Here is a 15,459-nt window from a genome sequence, read left to right as displayed (position 1 = left end):
GCTAAATTCTCAATGTACTATAGCAATGAAAGGATGAAGGTGTTATATTTGAGAATTGGGAATTAAAAAAGCTTTTTTGTCTAACATTAAAGTCAGGAGAAATTTTGCTGCATCTAGCAATTTAGCACAGTTGACCTGACTTAAACCTGCCAACTGACAAAGAAGTCATCTGCAAAAAAAAACAAACCCCAGGCCAACGTCTATCCCAGCGTAACCTTCATGCTTTCAGAAAATACTGACAGTCCATTTTTGTGCTTTTCACTTATAGCCCAGGGTGTGCAGTTTTCTGGACAACAAGTCAATATGGCAGCCTGGTACATGTCACCCCATATAACACAAAGCAAACTCACTTCCCAGTGGAACAAAAATAACTACAATTTACTGTATTTTATCTTTCTTGTTGAGTTAAAGATTCTTAAAAGCCCGTATTTCCTGATTGCCAAAATGCATGCTCCTTCTCAGAGCCCTAACAGTCAAATCTGAACACAGACATGATCCACGTACTTTTATAATAACGGAGGGTTAATGTCCATAAAGTCCATAAAAACACTTCTAACTCCAGAATGTGCCTGAGAATCAACAGGTTTCAAAGTTTTCTTCACTATTAGTAGTACTATACATGTTTATCGTATCTTTAAATCAGTCGTACACACAGTACTGTCCAACCTAACCTAATGTGCAAAATACCGCATGATGTTGTCAACTGGTATTGCTAACAATGGCTCGAGGCGTCCAACCTGGTTTTCTGACTGACATCTGTTGTTGTACTGGAACGCGGTCAACTCGGGTGTGATGGCGTTGATTACATGGCTTTGATTAATGGTACTAAATCACATGTTGCATGTACTTTTTTTGCGAACGTCTCATTTGTAATATGGTATTAGGTTAGTTTGCTGTCCATGTAGAGTGACCTACATTAATTAGGAAAGTTATTTATTAGCAGTCTTTGCAGTACAAGAAATATTTTAGAGGTTTCAGGTAATTTACCGGTGCAGTAACAACTCTGAGACAAAAATAACTTTGTAATAGAAAGCTTCAAACTGTTTCAGCAGATTTTGATGAAAACGAAAATCCTACACATCTTTGTAGCACCGTCCGTTGTTTGACTTTGTTCGCAGATTCCAACTTAAAAGCACAAGAACAAACCAAAGTTGGAAGCACGACTTCACACCTCGGGACATCCGAGGAGCACCTGAATGCACCTTATTCCCTGGCAACAGTATTACATCCCCCAAAGAGTTGTGGGAACTGTAGTTTTAAAAGATGGTGGATGGTAGTTGAGGCAGTAAACCCCTTTTTTAGACTAATCAGGAAAGAGTCTAATAAATGATTTATTGTATTGTGTATAGTTTTGTTGTTTAAAATGTATTTATAAACAGCGGTAACAGCTCACTGACTTTAGTTTATAAAGCAGGGTTTACAGCCGACCTTGAGATTAACGGACGATGACCCTGACTAAAAGTAAAAGAGGTGATTAACAGAGGGCAGGATTTCACATTTCGACAGCTAATGTCTGACATCTATTTGATTAAACAACTGATTTAGTTGCTGGACTGGAGTGAACAAACTGCATCGTTGTCAGAGGCTGAACAAACCATCAGTGCTTGTTTCATATCTCCTTTTTCCCCCCTTCTCTACCTCCTTTCCTAGATCTTTCAGTTGTAGTTCCTCCTTCTCCACCTGCACTCATTCCTTACATCAGTCATACCTCATTTTTCCCACTAACTCTATCAAAACATTCTTGCCATCGTTGCAGTGTCAGGGGAAGTGATGGATGAAATGTGATGACCCTGCTGGAGTTTCGTCCGTGACTGTTATGTCATCTGTGTGTGTGTGTCTGAGAGAGAGAGAGTTTGTGTGCTAGGTTAGCTGAGGTTCCAGTGTCTGCACACCAGATCACAACTGGCTGAACGGTCCAAGCAACCACACACACACACACACACACACACACACACACACACACATGCACGACAAAGACAAAGGGAGTCCAGCCACCCTGGATGAGGACAGCAGATTAGAGAGAGGACAGACAGACAGATCAACGGGAAGAGAGAGACATAGAGAAGGGCAGGAAGAGAGAGAGAGATGAGTGGTTTCGCCGTCACCATTTGAAGCAAAAACCCAGATTTGACCTTCAGATCCGAAATCATTATTGAACTTAGGTCAAACTGGAATGTTAAAATGGTGACAATCTATTCTTAATCCTTCATAGTAAATAAAAATTAAATAAAGTAAATTAAATTAAATAAATATTTAAATGCGAAATTCAAATTAATTTTTATATTTATATTTAATATTAAAGTATTGCTAGAAATTACAGCACATGGTGTTGTCATGTGGGCAAATTCTAACTGGTGTCCCTGATAGGGGTGTAACCTGAGCTGGAATTTAACAACCACCAAGTGACAAATGGCAACTAAATGTTGGAAGGTTATCCGCCACATTTGGCACGATATTGCCATGTAATAGCTATCTGACGGGAGCTAGCAGCAGGCCACAGTTCTCGTTTGTTGTGTGTTGCACTTTTACCAAGGGATCTAAAATGGTGTGACACATGGATTAGGATGGGTTCACTGGGTTTTGTTTATGTTCATTTCAGGTTGCATGTGTTTAATTGCTGTAGATTTGGCTCATCAACCATCACTCCAACCAGGGTGGTGAGAAACTTGGGTGACATGATTAGATGAGCAGCTTTTCAGACCATGTTGCTGCCGTCTCTCGGTCGTGCCGCTTCGCTCTATACAACATCAGAAAAACCCTACCTCACTCAGTACGCCACCCAGCTTCTGCTACAGGCCATGGTTATCTTTCGCCTCGACTATTGCTTTTCAGCTTGTGCGGTGAAACCCCTACAAATGGTTCAGAACGCAGCAGCGCGTCTGGTTTTTAATCAGCTCAAAAGTACTCATGTCCCTCCATTACTCAGTGACCTCCACTGGCTCCCCGTGGCCTCCAGAATCAGATTCAATTGCATACAGAGCTCCTGCTGAGTCTGCACCATCTACCTAAGCTCCATAATCCAAGCCTACGTTCCTTCTGGGCAACTGCGCTCCTCCAACGAACGCCGCCTGGCTCTGCCGTCCCTTCACACAAAGCAACCTCAGTCCCTGGTCTCATCTGTGACACCACAACGGTGGAACGAGCTACCACAAGCCATCAGAGCAGGGGCGTCCCTCTCTAACTTCAAGAAGCTCCTGACAACTCTTCAGAGAACACTTCCTCTTATAACACCTCTAACATGCGCTTCCTGTGCTCTTCTTCTTCTGTCTCCTTACAGCCCTCTTGTATTTAGATCCACTGTATGGGAGCGTTATGGGTCACTGGTTCTTTACAGTGAAAATGGACTACGATTATAGTCAAACTGTATGCTGACATTGTTCAACAAAAGTCTGGTATGTCTGTGACGGCATCGCCCAAAAGTGTCTGTGAATGTTTTTAAATGCACCAAGTGTAGTGGTACTAACCATGTACTGAAAAGATGGAATCACATAATGTAATACACACGAAAACCTAATAGATCCTTCTCAGGTCTAACTAATAACATCTATCTACTGAAGTTTCCCATTAAGCCACCCTCGTTAGCCCAAATTCACAATACACACACTTAAATGGAATATTTTTAGTTGTTATTTTTTGCTTTTTCTGACAGAGACAGGTCATTTGAATACATCAACTTGTAACTTGAGCTGCACATTTAATAGACTAAACATTTGATCGATTTAAAAAGAAATAGTCACTAGAATAATCAATTATAAAAACAAACGGTAGCTTGTTAGCTCTTATTCTGTGCTCAGTAGCACAATTACACAACAATTTCAGGTGATATTGTTCAAGTCTCAGATAAATACAGTGACAAACTAAGGGATAGACCTGAATAAATACACGCAAAAACACATTGATATGCTATGGGCTTCACTGTCACCAGTAACTAGTAGTGTATTTCCAAAACAGCAATAATATTACAGTTACTGATCCAAGAAAGGCTGCGTTACTGAGTTACCAGAACGCACCGTCCTAGAAGTGTATGCGCGGTTGCCTGGCAGGTCAGGGACAGTTCAAGTCAAGAAGCCGGACCTTATCTTGTTCTTTTGTATTGCCAATACTGTGTCACACTCAGAGATGCAAAGAACATTGTCGTCGGTTGTAAAACTTTGTGCGAACAACAAAAAGCTTTCAACCACAAAACAATTCTACCTCTATCTGACAGATCAGAATGGCTTTGCTGTGATTGTATTGCACGCAGTGGATTTTTCCAACAGTGTAAAATCATTACATGTGTCTCCTTTGACTAGTTGATGAAACACAAGGTCACAGCTAGATGACACTGCTGTCAGAGCTATCATGCACACTCACTTCCTCTTCCTTTCACTCTGTGTGAGCATCACAGCGCTTCCTGTCCTCCCAACACATTCATTCTCACTCCCGACTCGTCACATGTGACCCCTCGGCATCGCTTTTTAACGCCCTGGTTAATCCTTATGCGTCGTTTTGCGACGTGTAGGGCTCCATGGTCTAGTTAGCAACACTAAATATACACCGTCTGGTTAGAATTTCAAAATAAAAGTAACATTTGCCACGTTTCCACCAAAAGTACCTGGGACTTTTTAGTCCCCGGATCTCTTTTCAAGGACCTAAAAGGTTCCTTCAGCCCATTGTTGTGTGCGTTTCCACCGTGGTCTAAAAACTAGCCAAAATAACCAGTTGGCGTAGGTTGTAAGCGATGCACAAGCGTCATTATTTAGTAACCTCTATCCATGAGCAAAATTTATAAATGGACATCAGAGAGAGACATGCGACAAAGATTGTTACACATTTATGACAGACTGGATAAAGCCATCACGTTCTTAAAAGAACTACAGCGCAGAGAAAGAAACACAAAAATAAAATCGCAACAGATTGGAAGGTTTGTTAAAACATTTCCAGCCGACAAGAGCTGCCGATCAGCAGCAGCAGCATCACGTCTGTGTCGCCTGAGCGTCGGAGGAACAGCAAGCTTTTCAGTTATTCTGCTTGTTTTGGAGAGGAGGAGGCCGACTTCAGCTCTGTGTAAAAACTTCCTGACAGATGAAAACTTAAAACAACAACTCTGGACCCAGTATTTAGCGTAACTCCGTCATCTGTTCGCTGTAAACACACCGCTGCACGCTGGCTGCCGTTTCCGAGCAATACATTTAATGCCGACGTTCGATCTCAGGCGGATATCGTCGAGACATGTGTGGCTCTCTGACTGTTGATTGTGATTTATTGGTTTGCAAACAACGGTGGAAAAGAGAGGAACAGTTGCAGAAGAACAGCCGACATGCTCGACTTAAAGCCAGTAGCTTCTACTCGCCCATTCTGAAATTCACTTCAAAGTGATATCCCCCGAGCAGGGACTTTTTGCGGGGTAAAATAAAAACCCTAGAACTAAATTTGGCCCCTGGTCCCTTCAGTGGAAACGCGAAGTTCCCGGGTATAGTTCCTTTGGTTGAAATGTGGCTAAAGTGAAACGTCGTAATTTGGTTAGGTTTAGGCAACAATCGTCATGGTTTGGGTTAAATTAACATACATCAGTTAACTTACTTAAATTAAGTAACGTAACTTGCATAACTTACGCAACTAATGTAACCTACGTAAAACATTCAGTGTTGGGTCTCCTGGTTGAAAGTCCGATATCAGGCCCTCCTGTCCTCCCCAACCACCTCCTTACTCTTCTGTGAAATATCCTACACCAACCTTTACCGTTTACAAAACTGACTCTACAGGTATGACGCAAAGGGGTTCCCCACTGCGTCACAAACTGACGCCAACGGGTCTTTGTCCATATGTGACGACATCGGAGTGAGAACGGGTTGGATTCCGAACTGGACTGACGACCAAACCTGACTTAGACAATTAATGTTTAATGAGGTAATTCATGATTGGTCTGAGAAAGGGACGCTCTTGATTTGCTAGATTCAATGTTAATTATGTAAAATGAGGAGACTTAAAAATGTATTATGTTGTCTTTTAAGACAAACTTGAGCTGCATGTCAATGTTCTGCGGAAACTTTGTGTGTAAACTTTCCAAATTTGTTTCCTTTATTTTATTTAGCTTTAAATACAAAATGCCAGCTCTCAGTCTTCTCCGTAATGAATACATCACACACCTGGACAAGAATATTATCTGATTTTGCATAAAATACACTTTTTATGTGGTTATTTCTTTTCCACACAGGTATAGATCTCTTCTCAAATACATAAACCACACTGAAATCCTCGGAAAATCTTTCAAGGCAAGAATAGTTGTGTCTTACCTGCTGTTCCAGCTGTTAAAGCGGTGCGATGCTAACTGGTTTCACTGGTGTGAACACTATGAATTGTACTGTTTCTATTCCCTAAACCACAGTTTTGTTCTCTTCTCCCTTATATTATTCCTGTCTTCCCCCTTTATATGCTCTCTCTCTCTCTCTCTCTCTCTCTCTCCCCCTCTCTCTCATGCACACTCAGTGCCAGCGGGGTGCATATTGAGTGTGTGTGGGCAGCAGCCAATCAGAAAACAGCAGCTTTAGCGACATTTATGACACACACGCACACAAATTCAACCTCACACTACTCTCACACTTAAAATAGGCATTCACAATACTCTCTCTCACACACACACACACACACACACATGTGGAGCACATCTGTCATCTGCGACCGTCTTATCCAACCTTTCAGAGGATTAGCGTGTTGACGTTGAAACTCCACTTCATAATCACCCACACACGCTCATTGTCTGTCTGAGATAGTCATTGCATCGTTGTGATTTTGAGTGTGATGTCTTTGCAGCGTTAAATGTCCCTGTGTTTCATAAAAGGCACGGAAAAGCTGCGATTTGTGACATCATACTGGTTTACACGCAGTGTTATCTTGGGTTAAGACTGTTATGTAAAACACTGATATATAATGTGATGTCACACACCAGTGTAGTATTTAGACTCAGAACAGTTACCAAGACGACACTGGACGATATGAGCTGCGGGATGTCACAGAAATTATATGTCATGTAATATATCCAAACAGACAAACACGACAATTTAATGTTTGCTAGAGTCTAAAAAGAGACTCAAAAAAGAGCTTCTTGAGGAAAATGTATGAAGTTCTCACTGAATATTTTTCAACTGTTCGTTCTTAGATTATTCTGTTTCAAAACCGAAGTGGGCCATGCGATGGACTGGCGACCTGTCCGGGCTGTACTCCGCCTTTCGCCCCAAGGTAAGCTGGGATTGGCTCCGGGCCCCCACGACCCTGTACGCAGGATAAGCGGTTGACGATGGATGGATGGATAGAAAAACCGAACTGGAAAAACAAACAAAACCAAGGACGCTAAGATGTAATGACCTTCACCACAGTCAGTGTTGGGTGTAACGCGTTAAGAAGTAATTACTGTAATCAGATTAATTTTGTCTGTAACGCAGTAATGTAACGCATTACTGTTGATAGGCTACAGCCTGTTCTCATGCTCAGGCGTCACATATCAACACGTTCTCATCTCAATGCGTCATAACTGACGCTTTCAGACAGCGTGTCAAAGCGTAAGGATTTTACGCTAAAGGTACCCTTCAGCGTCCGTATGGCCCCGTTTGCTACGTTGCAGCAACACACGGCCAATGTGCTAACAGGTAGGGTTAGCCGGTCGACATGCAGAAATTCAGTGACTTAGGTTTGGGTACTAACATTTCTGATGGTTATGGTAAGGGTACGGACTTCGGGGGGGTTTTCAACACCTTTATCACGAACGTAGCCACTTCCGTCGTCTGTACGGGACGCCCCAGAGCGTCTCATAAAGACGCGTCGCTTGCGGAAGCATCTTATAGAGACGCACCCGGTGCGTAACTACGCTTTGTCACTCTTTCTGAAATCGTCGGTATATGACGACACGCTTTGCAAAAGCCGTGTCTATTGTACACAAAAAGGTGATTTTGCGTGTATAGTAGACGCCCCCAGGTACATGTGTAATAGTTAGTAACTAGTTAGGCTACTAGTTAGTTGGATTAATGCGTAATATAACCTGTGATGCACAATAACAATATAAAGTTATACCTCATATGCTTAGATCAACACAAATCCTTATTATAATGACACGCATGAATTGCGATTGGTTGATAACTTCAGTAATCACATTACAGTTACTGACAACAAAATCATCGCGTTACTTGTGAACTGGTTCTTGAACTATCCGCATAACAGGCCTTTGTGTAACACTTTTCCGACCTAACTTTTGACTTCAGCGCCAGTTCATGAGGACAGCAGCGTTTTATGTTTTATAAATGCATGTTGTGGTGTAGCCTGGCCAGAGTGGCTAGGAAGGTGGTAGGTAGGCAAACTCCAACATCATATGTTTGCAGAAGTGATTATTTTATTGACCATGGTCAGCAGTACACGGATAATTCAATCCAAAATAACAAAAGAAAAATAACGCCTCAAACTTATAGCAACACTAACACGAGTGTTCACAGCAGCACACCCCCACCTCCTTTTTTCCCCCTGTTTATATAGGGTGGTCAATTCACACCCAACTGCTTCAGCCCATCCCATTCTGATGCAGGTTGATCTACTCCACAACATCTATATCTAGAAATCTCTTAATATTTGGAACTTCGTTATCAGTTCACTCCGCTCCCACTGCCTAGAAAACAGGTCAGGGTTATTCACACATTTATTCATAATAATCAAAAACAACTAAAAGAAACATTCCTATAAAGAAAGAAAACCCTCTACTTGGTTTGGCCCGGTGATGTCATCCATGACCACCCTATTCCTATAAAACAGGAAATGCTTAGGCCGACCCCTCCCCAAACAATTATCCTGCATGGTGGAACTGAACAAAGGAACAAACAATTGTAAGTATTAACACAGGAAAACAATTAAACCAAGTTTAAACTTGCAACCTAATAAAACTGAGCTGAAACTGACTTATGACTGATGTGTTTACTCTAACTTATCATATGCTTTGCACTCACCTGTAACATAATACAAACACAAACAACCCGGAATAGTAAGTGGTGAAAAAACATAAACATATATGTATAAACTAGAAAGTCATGGCCTGTATGGGACAAGTGGTGAGCAAACCCACTTCGTCGCACATGTGCAGAGAAACAGTTGTTCAAAAGTTGTCCATTTGGGCTACTGTAGAAACATGGATACTTCCATGTAACCTGCTGTGTATGTAAATAGAAATGTCTCATTCTGTGGTAATAAAAACATAACGGTCTATTATATAAAGTCTATACACCACTGAAAACATAGTTATGGATATTATAATGCATTTCTGTCGATAGATCCTCCTAAATATTACACACTGGATCTTTAAAGTACAAGACAAAACATGTTTATTAGCATTTCTCAAAACCACAATCTTTTCCTCTGGTCTCTTTGTATTTTATATCATTATTAGCTACTGATATCTCATATAAACTGAACTATAAACAACTTAAAGCTCAAGACTCCATGACATGTTTATTTTGATGGATAGATTTTGTTGCAATTCCATAATCAATGTTTTCTAGCGTTAACATTCCTCATGGTGTCTTGTGGTTTAGGTGCATGTGAACAAATGTATAAGCATGAGCAGGCTGCCTGTTGTTTTTTTCCTTCTCAATAATATATGTACTGCCTGTTGTTAATGGCTTTAAAATAACAGTATGCATGGTGCCATATGAAGTGGAGCAGTGACACATTGCTACCGTTTCTTTTATTGCAGGCCGTTATCAGACATTCAAAAATAGCAGGATCTGTCTTTGAAAAAGGATAATATCCAATTTAATGACCACTGACTGTGAAAAAAGTCAATGCTAGTTTTACAGTTATTAAGACAACGCTGAGTACAAAGTTCATGTAAGAATCAAAACAAAAATTAAAAGCAATAAAAAGCATCTGCAGTAGGCTATTCTGCTGATCTAAGCGTTTTCTTACATGAATTATTCAATAAGGGCCTAAAAGTGCTGCCTTTAAACATTAATGATGCCACTGAATATAGAATGATATAATCTACATTTAATTCAAGGATTTAAATTAAATATCTAACTACACAAATACAAGCAAAAATCTGAAAATGGACAAAACAAAAATATATACAGTCAAATAGATTTGGTTGTAAATAAAAATGATTGTGCGTTTGTCTGATTAATAAAGTTATGTTTCTCATTCTTTCTGTTGTGAGGCTTTGCTGAATTTGGAATTACACTGGAACCCCAAACCTTGCAACACATGCTTTCAGTCATGCTCTCGAAAACCTCTTTGCCATTAAATGTCAAATTCCAGCAATAGAAGACAGCAAGGCAAGTAGGAGACCAGAGTTTCCCAGAGCCAAGGCAGCCAAGAGGAGCGACCTCACGAAGGACACCTGAAACATAAAGGTAGAAGTTTAGAAAGTAGGAACAGGATTTCAAAACCTTCCTTAATAGACCCGTCTCACAGAGTCCAGTATCAAAGGATGCTTTGGGAGCTGACCTGTGTGAATGCGGTTTGGAAATATATCCCAGCATGTGTTTTGCATCAATCTGTGGCAGCAGTTGAGGACATGCCAGGTAACCATCCTCTACGGGATTTAAAACTAATTTTAAGAAACCTGTCTGTGGGGGTTTGCTGTCTGTACTTTGTGTTGAATTGCTGATTTGATTTGCAATGTTTTTTTAAGTTTAGCTAAACTTCAGTATTCACTGCCAGTCTATTTTTGACGGAACCCGAGTCAAGCAGAGCAGAGCAGGTGAACCGGGCAGGAAGTCAGACACAGAACCGCAGAGAGAATCCAGTCAATTTCCAAAATAAAACACCCCGTGCAGACGTCTGATCGCATATCAACAATAAGTTAAAACAGACAAGAAAGAAACAATTTAACTATGTAGCCTACCTAATCATGATAGAAGCACATCAGTCAAGGAACAAATTATCAAAACAAGTTAGCAAAATCAGGCAGGCAAAACGCTCTTATTCTGAAATGCTCCATGTGTGATATGTAGCCCGCACAGAGCATGACTGTTTATTCTGCTCATTTTCAGGTTCATAATCTTATTTAGAGGTTGTACCTGAACAGGTTTACATGGTTTAATTTTCAAAAAACACCATATTTTTTGCCATACTGCACATTGCTGCAGCTCCTCTTTTCAGCCTGTGTTGAAGGCTTCGTTTTAGCTATGGAGTGATGCATCTTGCCTCTAAATGATCTTTATTGGGAGTTGCACATGTGCAGTTCCTAGTTAAGGACTACTAGCCAATCAGAAGCATAGAAGGGCGGGTCAGCGAGAAGCCGCTAAACAGCTTGGGTTCAGCTGTACATGGACAACATGGACTGGAGCGAGAGTTTCAGAGTGGTGAGTTATTAATCTGTAACAAAAGGATCTTTCATCCATAAAGTTTTAACTGAGCTCTGTCTCTACATCACAGGAACAACTTTATGTCCACTGACTGCCTGGAGGGTAGCTGGTGTTTGGAAGGGAGAGGAGAGCTGTGTGCTGCAGCTCTAGGTTTTCCCACCGCTGTTTTTAAGGGCGTGTCGGAGTAGCCGCTTGGGGAACTTTGTGACGCGTATTTCGCTGTGACGTCACAAGAAAGCGTTAGAAAAGTCTGGACTACAAACAAGCTGTTTTCAGGCAGTGCTTTCTGTGGGAGACTCCCTTTGGGCTTTTTCACTTTGCAAACCTAGTACATGCTCAAAAAAGGTATATAACTCAATAAAGGAGAGGGGAAAAGCCAAAAAGCAGAATATGAGCTCTTTAAAACAGGTCAGATGCGCTGTGTAATTAACCTACATTTTAATCGCCGTCTTCACGATTAGCTAATCGCGTTCTTTCAAATCGCAATTTTGAAAACGTTCAGCCCTAATACATACCACTTCATTAAATAATTTTAGATTTCATCCTGACGTGTCCCACTGGGGTTGCAGCTGAAATTAAGTTATTCTTAACACGATACCTTCGCATTCATAAGTGTAGCTCTGCAGCCTCTGTGATTTATGGAGGAGATGAAAGTGGTAAAAACTCAGAAATTCGCTGAGATTAAAATCACAAAATATCCAAATCCCTTTTGCGTTTTCTTCTGAATACACCCAATTCAAGCCATAGTCTCTGAAGTTCAAATGCAGTTGATGATATGGTGATTGTAGACCGAAATCACGAGTATTACCTCATTTAGCGATAGTAAAGCATAATATAATTTTCCACTGCATGTATAATAGACACAGCAGCGGCGTCTGTAGTGTGATGTTGCAGTCTTGCAAAATGAAGCGATGTGGTTCCTTGGCAAAAAAAACAACAGTTTTCAGACATTTTCTAAACTAAATGTATGATTGCAATGTCAGAGTATCATTTTTACTTGTAGATTTGTGATTATTTACACCCCTCCCTTGAAAGTTAACACTTTAATCATGGAAATTTAGATTTTTTTGGGGCCATTATTACCCCTCTCCCCTGGCTCCATATTTTTATTTTATTACAATGGACCTAATATGCAGTTTACATCTTTATCAGATTACACATAAAAGAAGAATCCATACTCAATAGAAAATTACAACAAGAACACTGTGAAGTTACTTACAAATTTACTCAATGGACTAACACGCCTCTTTTAAGCGAACGTGATATATATTCGCTGTTTCTCAATCTGTGTTCTTGTCTGTACTTTTGTTCTTGTGAAACGTCATCAGAAAGCCAATTGGCTTTTTGACAATACGTAGGCGTAGACAGGCGTCTGCAACGCAAACGACATTGTTCACATACTTGCCTGTGTACTTTGCGTGTCCCTGGAGGATTAAACGTGAATCCACTAGGGGGCAGACCAAGAGCGGATCATCCCTCGCCCTCTAAATGTGCACAACGAAAACAAACCAAACGTAGCGACACTCAAGGAGGTTGTGATTTTAATGAGACATAACGATCTCGGTAATTACGGACTAGCTCCAGGAGTTTTGTTGTAAACATCCCGCCATAAATCTCCTTTTTTAAAGGCTGCTGCTGACTTTGATCGTGTTTTGCGTTTGATGGTGCATACCGCCACCACGTGGGCTGGTGTGTGGAACAGGAGATTGCTGCTGACCCGCCTGTCAGATCGAACACACTGCCCCCACGTTCATCCGTCCCTTCCTGAGACGTGCACAACCTACGCTCCAAAGGGACGCAGGACACGCGTGGCTAAAAGCAAGTATATCCAGGGATTAAGTTTACACCGAATCAACTAACCGACATCTTATTTACCAAAAAAAGCAAGTTCAATGAAATTTCATTGATATTATTTTGTCAAACAGCAGGTGTTGTTGAAGTCACCAGAGGTAAGATGAGCTATTGAGAGAGAACACTGTTGTGATTGGACAAAATTTAGTGTGCTGCTCCTCCCATTATTGGGAGTTCAACTTGCCAAGTAAGAATACTCTACTACCAACTAGACTTGTCAAAGCAGGAAAGAAACAGGAGTAACACAAATCACTAAACACTTATGGCTGTTTTCTATTTAGGTGTCAGTAAACATGTGTGAATGGCATGTAAGAAAAATTTTGCACTGCGTTAACTGTTAGTTTGATACTTACCCAGTGACCACGCTCTGACTGGTCAGAGAGGATGCCCTGTGTGTCATCTGACCCCAGTGCTGCTGGTCAAACAAACAATAGTTAGAGTAGTACGCGATACTCCTTGTCATAAGAATTCATCAAAACAAGTCTAGCAGTAAAACCCTGAAAAATTTGTGTATAGTTCGTTCTTTCATTATTTCCTTTCAAGAACCAAATCGGAAAAAAACAATTCGTATTTTGGTTTTTCCATTTTAAAACCAAAACGGAAAAACAGATAGACAGAAAACAAAAAAACAGACATCGGTGTTTGTTTTTCTGTTTTAAAACCAAGCTATGTAATATTGGCTCAACGTTCAGTTTGTAACTCACTAGCAATTTGAACAGGAACACTTTCCTGAGAATCCTACGGTTTTTAAGATTTCTCAGATTAATTCAGTGATAGCCCAGTTGTCAGTACATCCAATGGTACACAGCAAACGTGGACTGTCATTAGTAAATCCTGCAAGCTGCGGAGAGCTTACAGTTTCAGGAACACATGAATTATGCGTAAAATCAGGAGCTCAGACTTCATCGAGACAGAGGGAACGACCACTGACTGTCCAGTGCGCCAGTTCCACTGGCAACACAACCCATAGTAGGGTGAACGGAGCGGGAGCGGGGAACGTACAGGGCAAGGAAGAGGAGGTCGCACCCTGGCCATACCCTTGAGAAAAAAAACCTTGATAAAGATATTCAGGTATTTTCTTAGATCGCTCAGAAAACCAGCTGCTTCAGCTCAGCCCAAAACAAAATGCTTCCTTGATGCAGACGGACAATTTGGAGTGTTCGAGGCTCTGTAATATAGTGCTCACTTCTACAATCATGTTCTTCACAGTTGATATGAGATGCGATGCGACCTGAAAAGAAATGGCTTTACAGGTGCTTGTCATATAATTAGAATATCATCAAAACGTTGATTTATTTCAGTAATTCCATTCAAAAAGTGAAACTTGTATAACGTATACATTCATTCCACACAGACTGATATATTTCAAGTGTTCATTCCTTTTAATTTTGATGATTATAACTGACAACTAATGAAAACCCCCAAATCAGTATCTCAGAAAATTAGAATATTGTGAAAAGGTTCAATATTGAAGACACCTGGTGCCACACTCTAATCAGCTAATTAACTCATAAACACCTGCAAAGGCCTTTAAATGGTCTCTCAGTCTAGTTCTGTAGGCTACACAATCATGGGGAAGACTGCTGACTTGACAGCTGTCCAAAAGACGACCATTGACACCTTGCACAAGGAGGGCAAGACACAAAAGGTCATTGCTAAAGAGGTTGGCTGTTCACAGAGCTCTGTGTCCAAGCACATTAATAGAGAGGCGAAGAGAAGGAAAAGATGTGGTAGAAAAAAGTGTCCAGGCAATAGAGATAACCGCTCCCTGGAGAGGATTGTGAAACAAAACCCATTCAAAAATGTGGGGGAGATTCACAAAGAGTGGACTGCAGCTGGAGTCAGTGCTTCAAGAACCACCACGCACAGACGTATGCAAGACATGGGTTTCAGCTGTCGCATTCCTTGTGTCAAGCCACTCTTGAACAAGACACAGCGTCAGAAGCGTCTCGCCTGGGCTAAAGACAAAAAGGACTGGACTGCTGCTGTGTGATCCAAAGTTATGTTCTCTGATGAAAGTAAATTTTGCATTTCCTTTGGAAATCAAGGTCCCAGAGTCTGGAGGAAGAGAGGAGAGGCACAGAATCCACGTTGCTTGAAGTCCAGTGTAAAGTTTCCACAGTCAGTGATGGTTTGGGGTGCCATGTCATCTGCTGGTGTTGGTCCACTGTGTTTTCTGAGGTCCAAGGTCAACGCAGCCGTCTACCAGGAAGTTTTAGAGCACTTCATGCTTCCTGCTGCTGACCAACTTTATGGAGATGCAGATTTCATTTTCCAACAGGACTTG

At 41.1% G+C, this 15,459-nt stretch overlaps 1 protein-coding gene across 2 annotated transcripts in view; it reads right to left on the bottom strand.

Moving 5' to 3' along the window:
* Window positions 1-8,344: 8,344 nt before the first annotated feature.
* LOC123973051 (putative ferric-chelate reductase 1) overlaps window positions 8,345-15,459 on the bottom strand; it is a 25,772-nt gene continuing 18,657 nt past the window's right edge. For both annotated transcript variants that reach the window (XM_046052898.1, XM_046052899.1), the window contains exons 16-17: window positions 13,526-13,584; window positions 8,345-10,351 (exon numbers count right to left, since the gene is read on the bottom strand). In XM_046052898.1, coding sequence (XP_045908854.1) covers window positions 10,259-10,351; window positions 13,526-13,584 — 152 coding nt within the window. In that variant the 3' untranslated portion in view covers window positions 8,345-10,258. The remainder of the gene's footprint in view (window positions 10,352-13,525; window positions 13,585-15,459) is intronic.

Source organism: Micropterus dolomieu, linkage group LG06 (genome assembly GCF_021292245.1).
Source record: "Micropterus dolomieu isolate WLL.071019.BEF.003 ecotype Adirondacks linkage group LG06, ASM2129224v1, whole genome shotgun sequence".
Classification (NCBI taxonomy): Eukaryota; Metazoa; Chordata; class Actinopteri; order Centrarchiformes; family Centrarchidae; genus Micropterus; species Micropterus dolomieu.
Note: the sequence above shows the minus strand (reverse complement) of the source record. Positions and strands in the feature narration are given on the sequence as shown.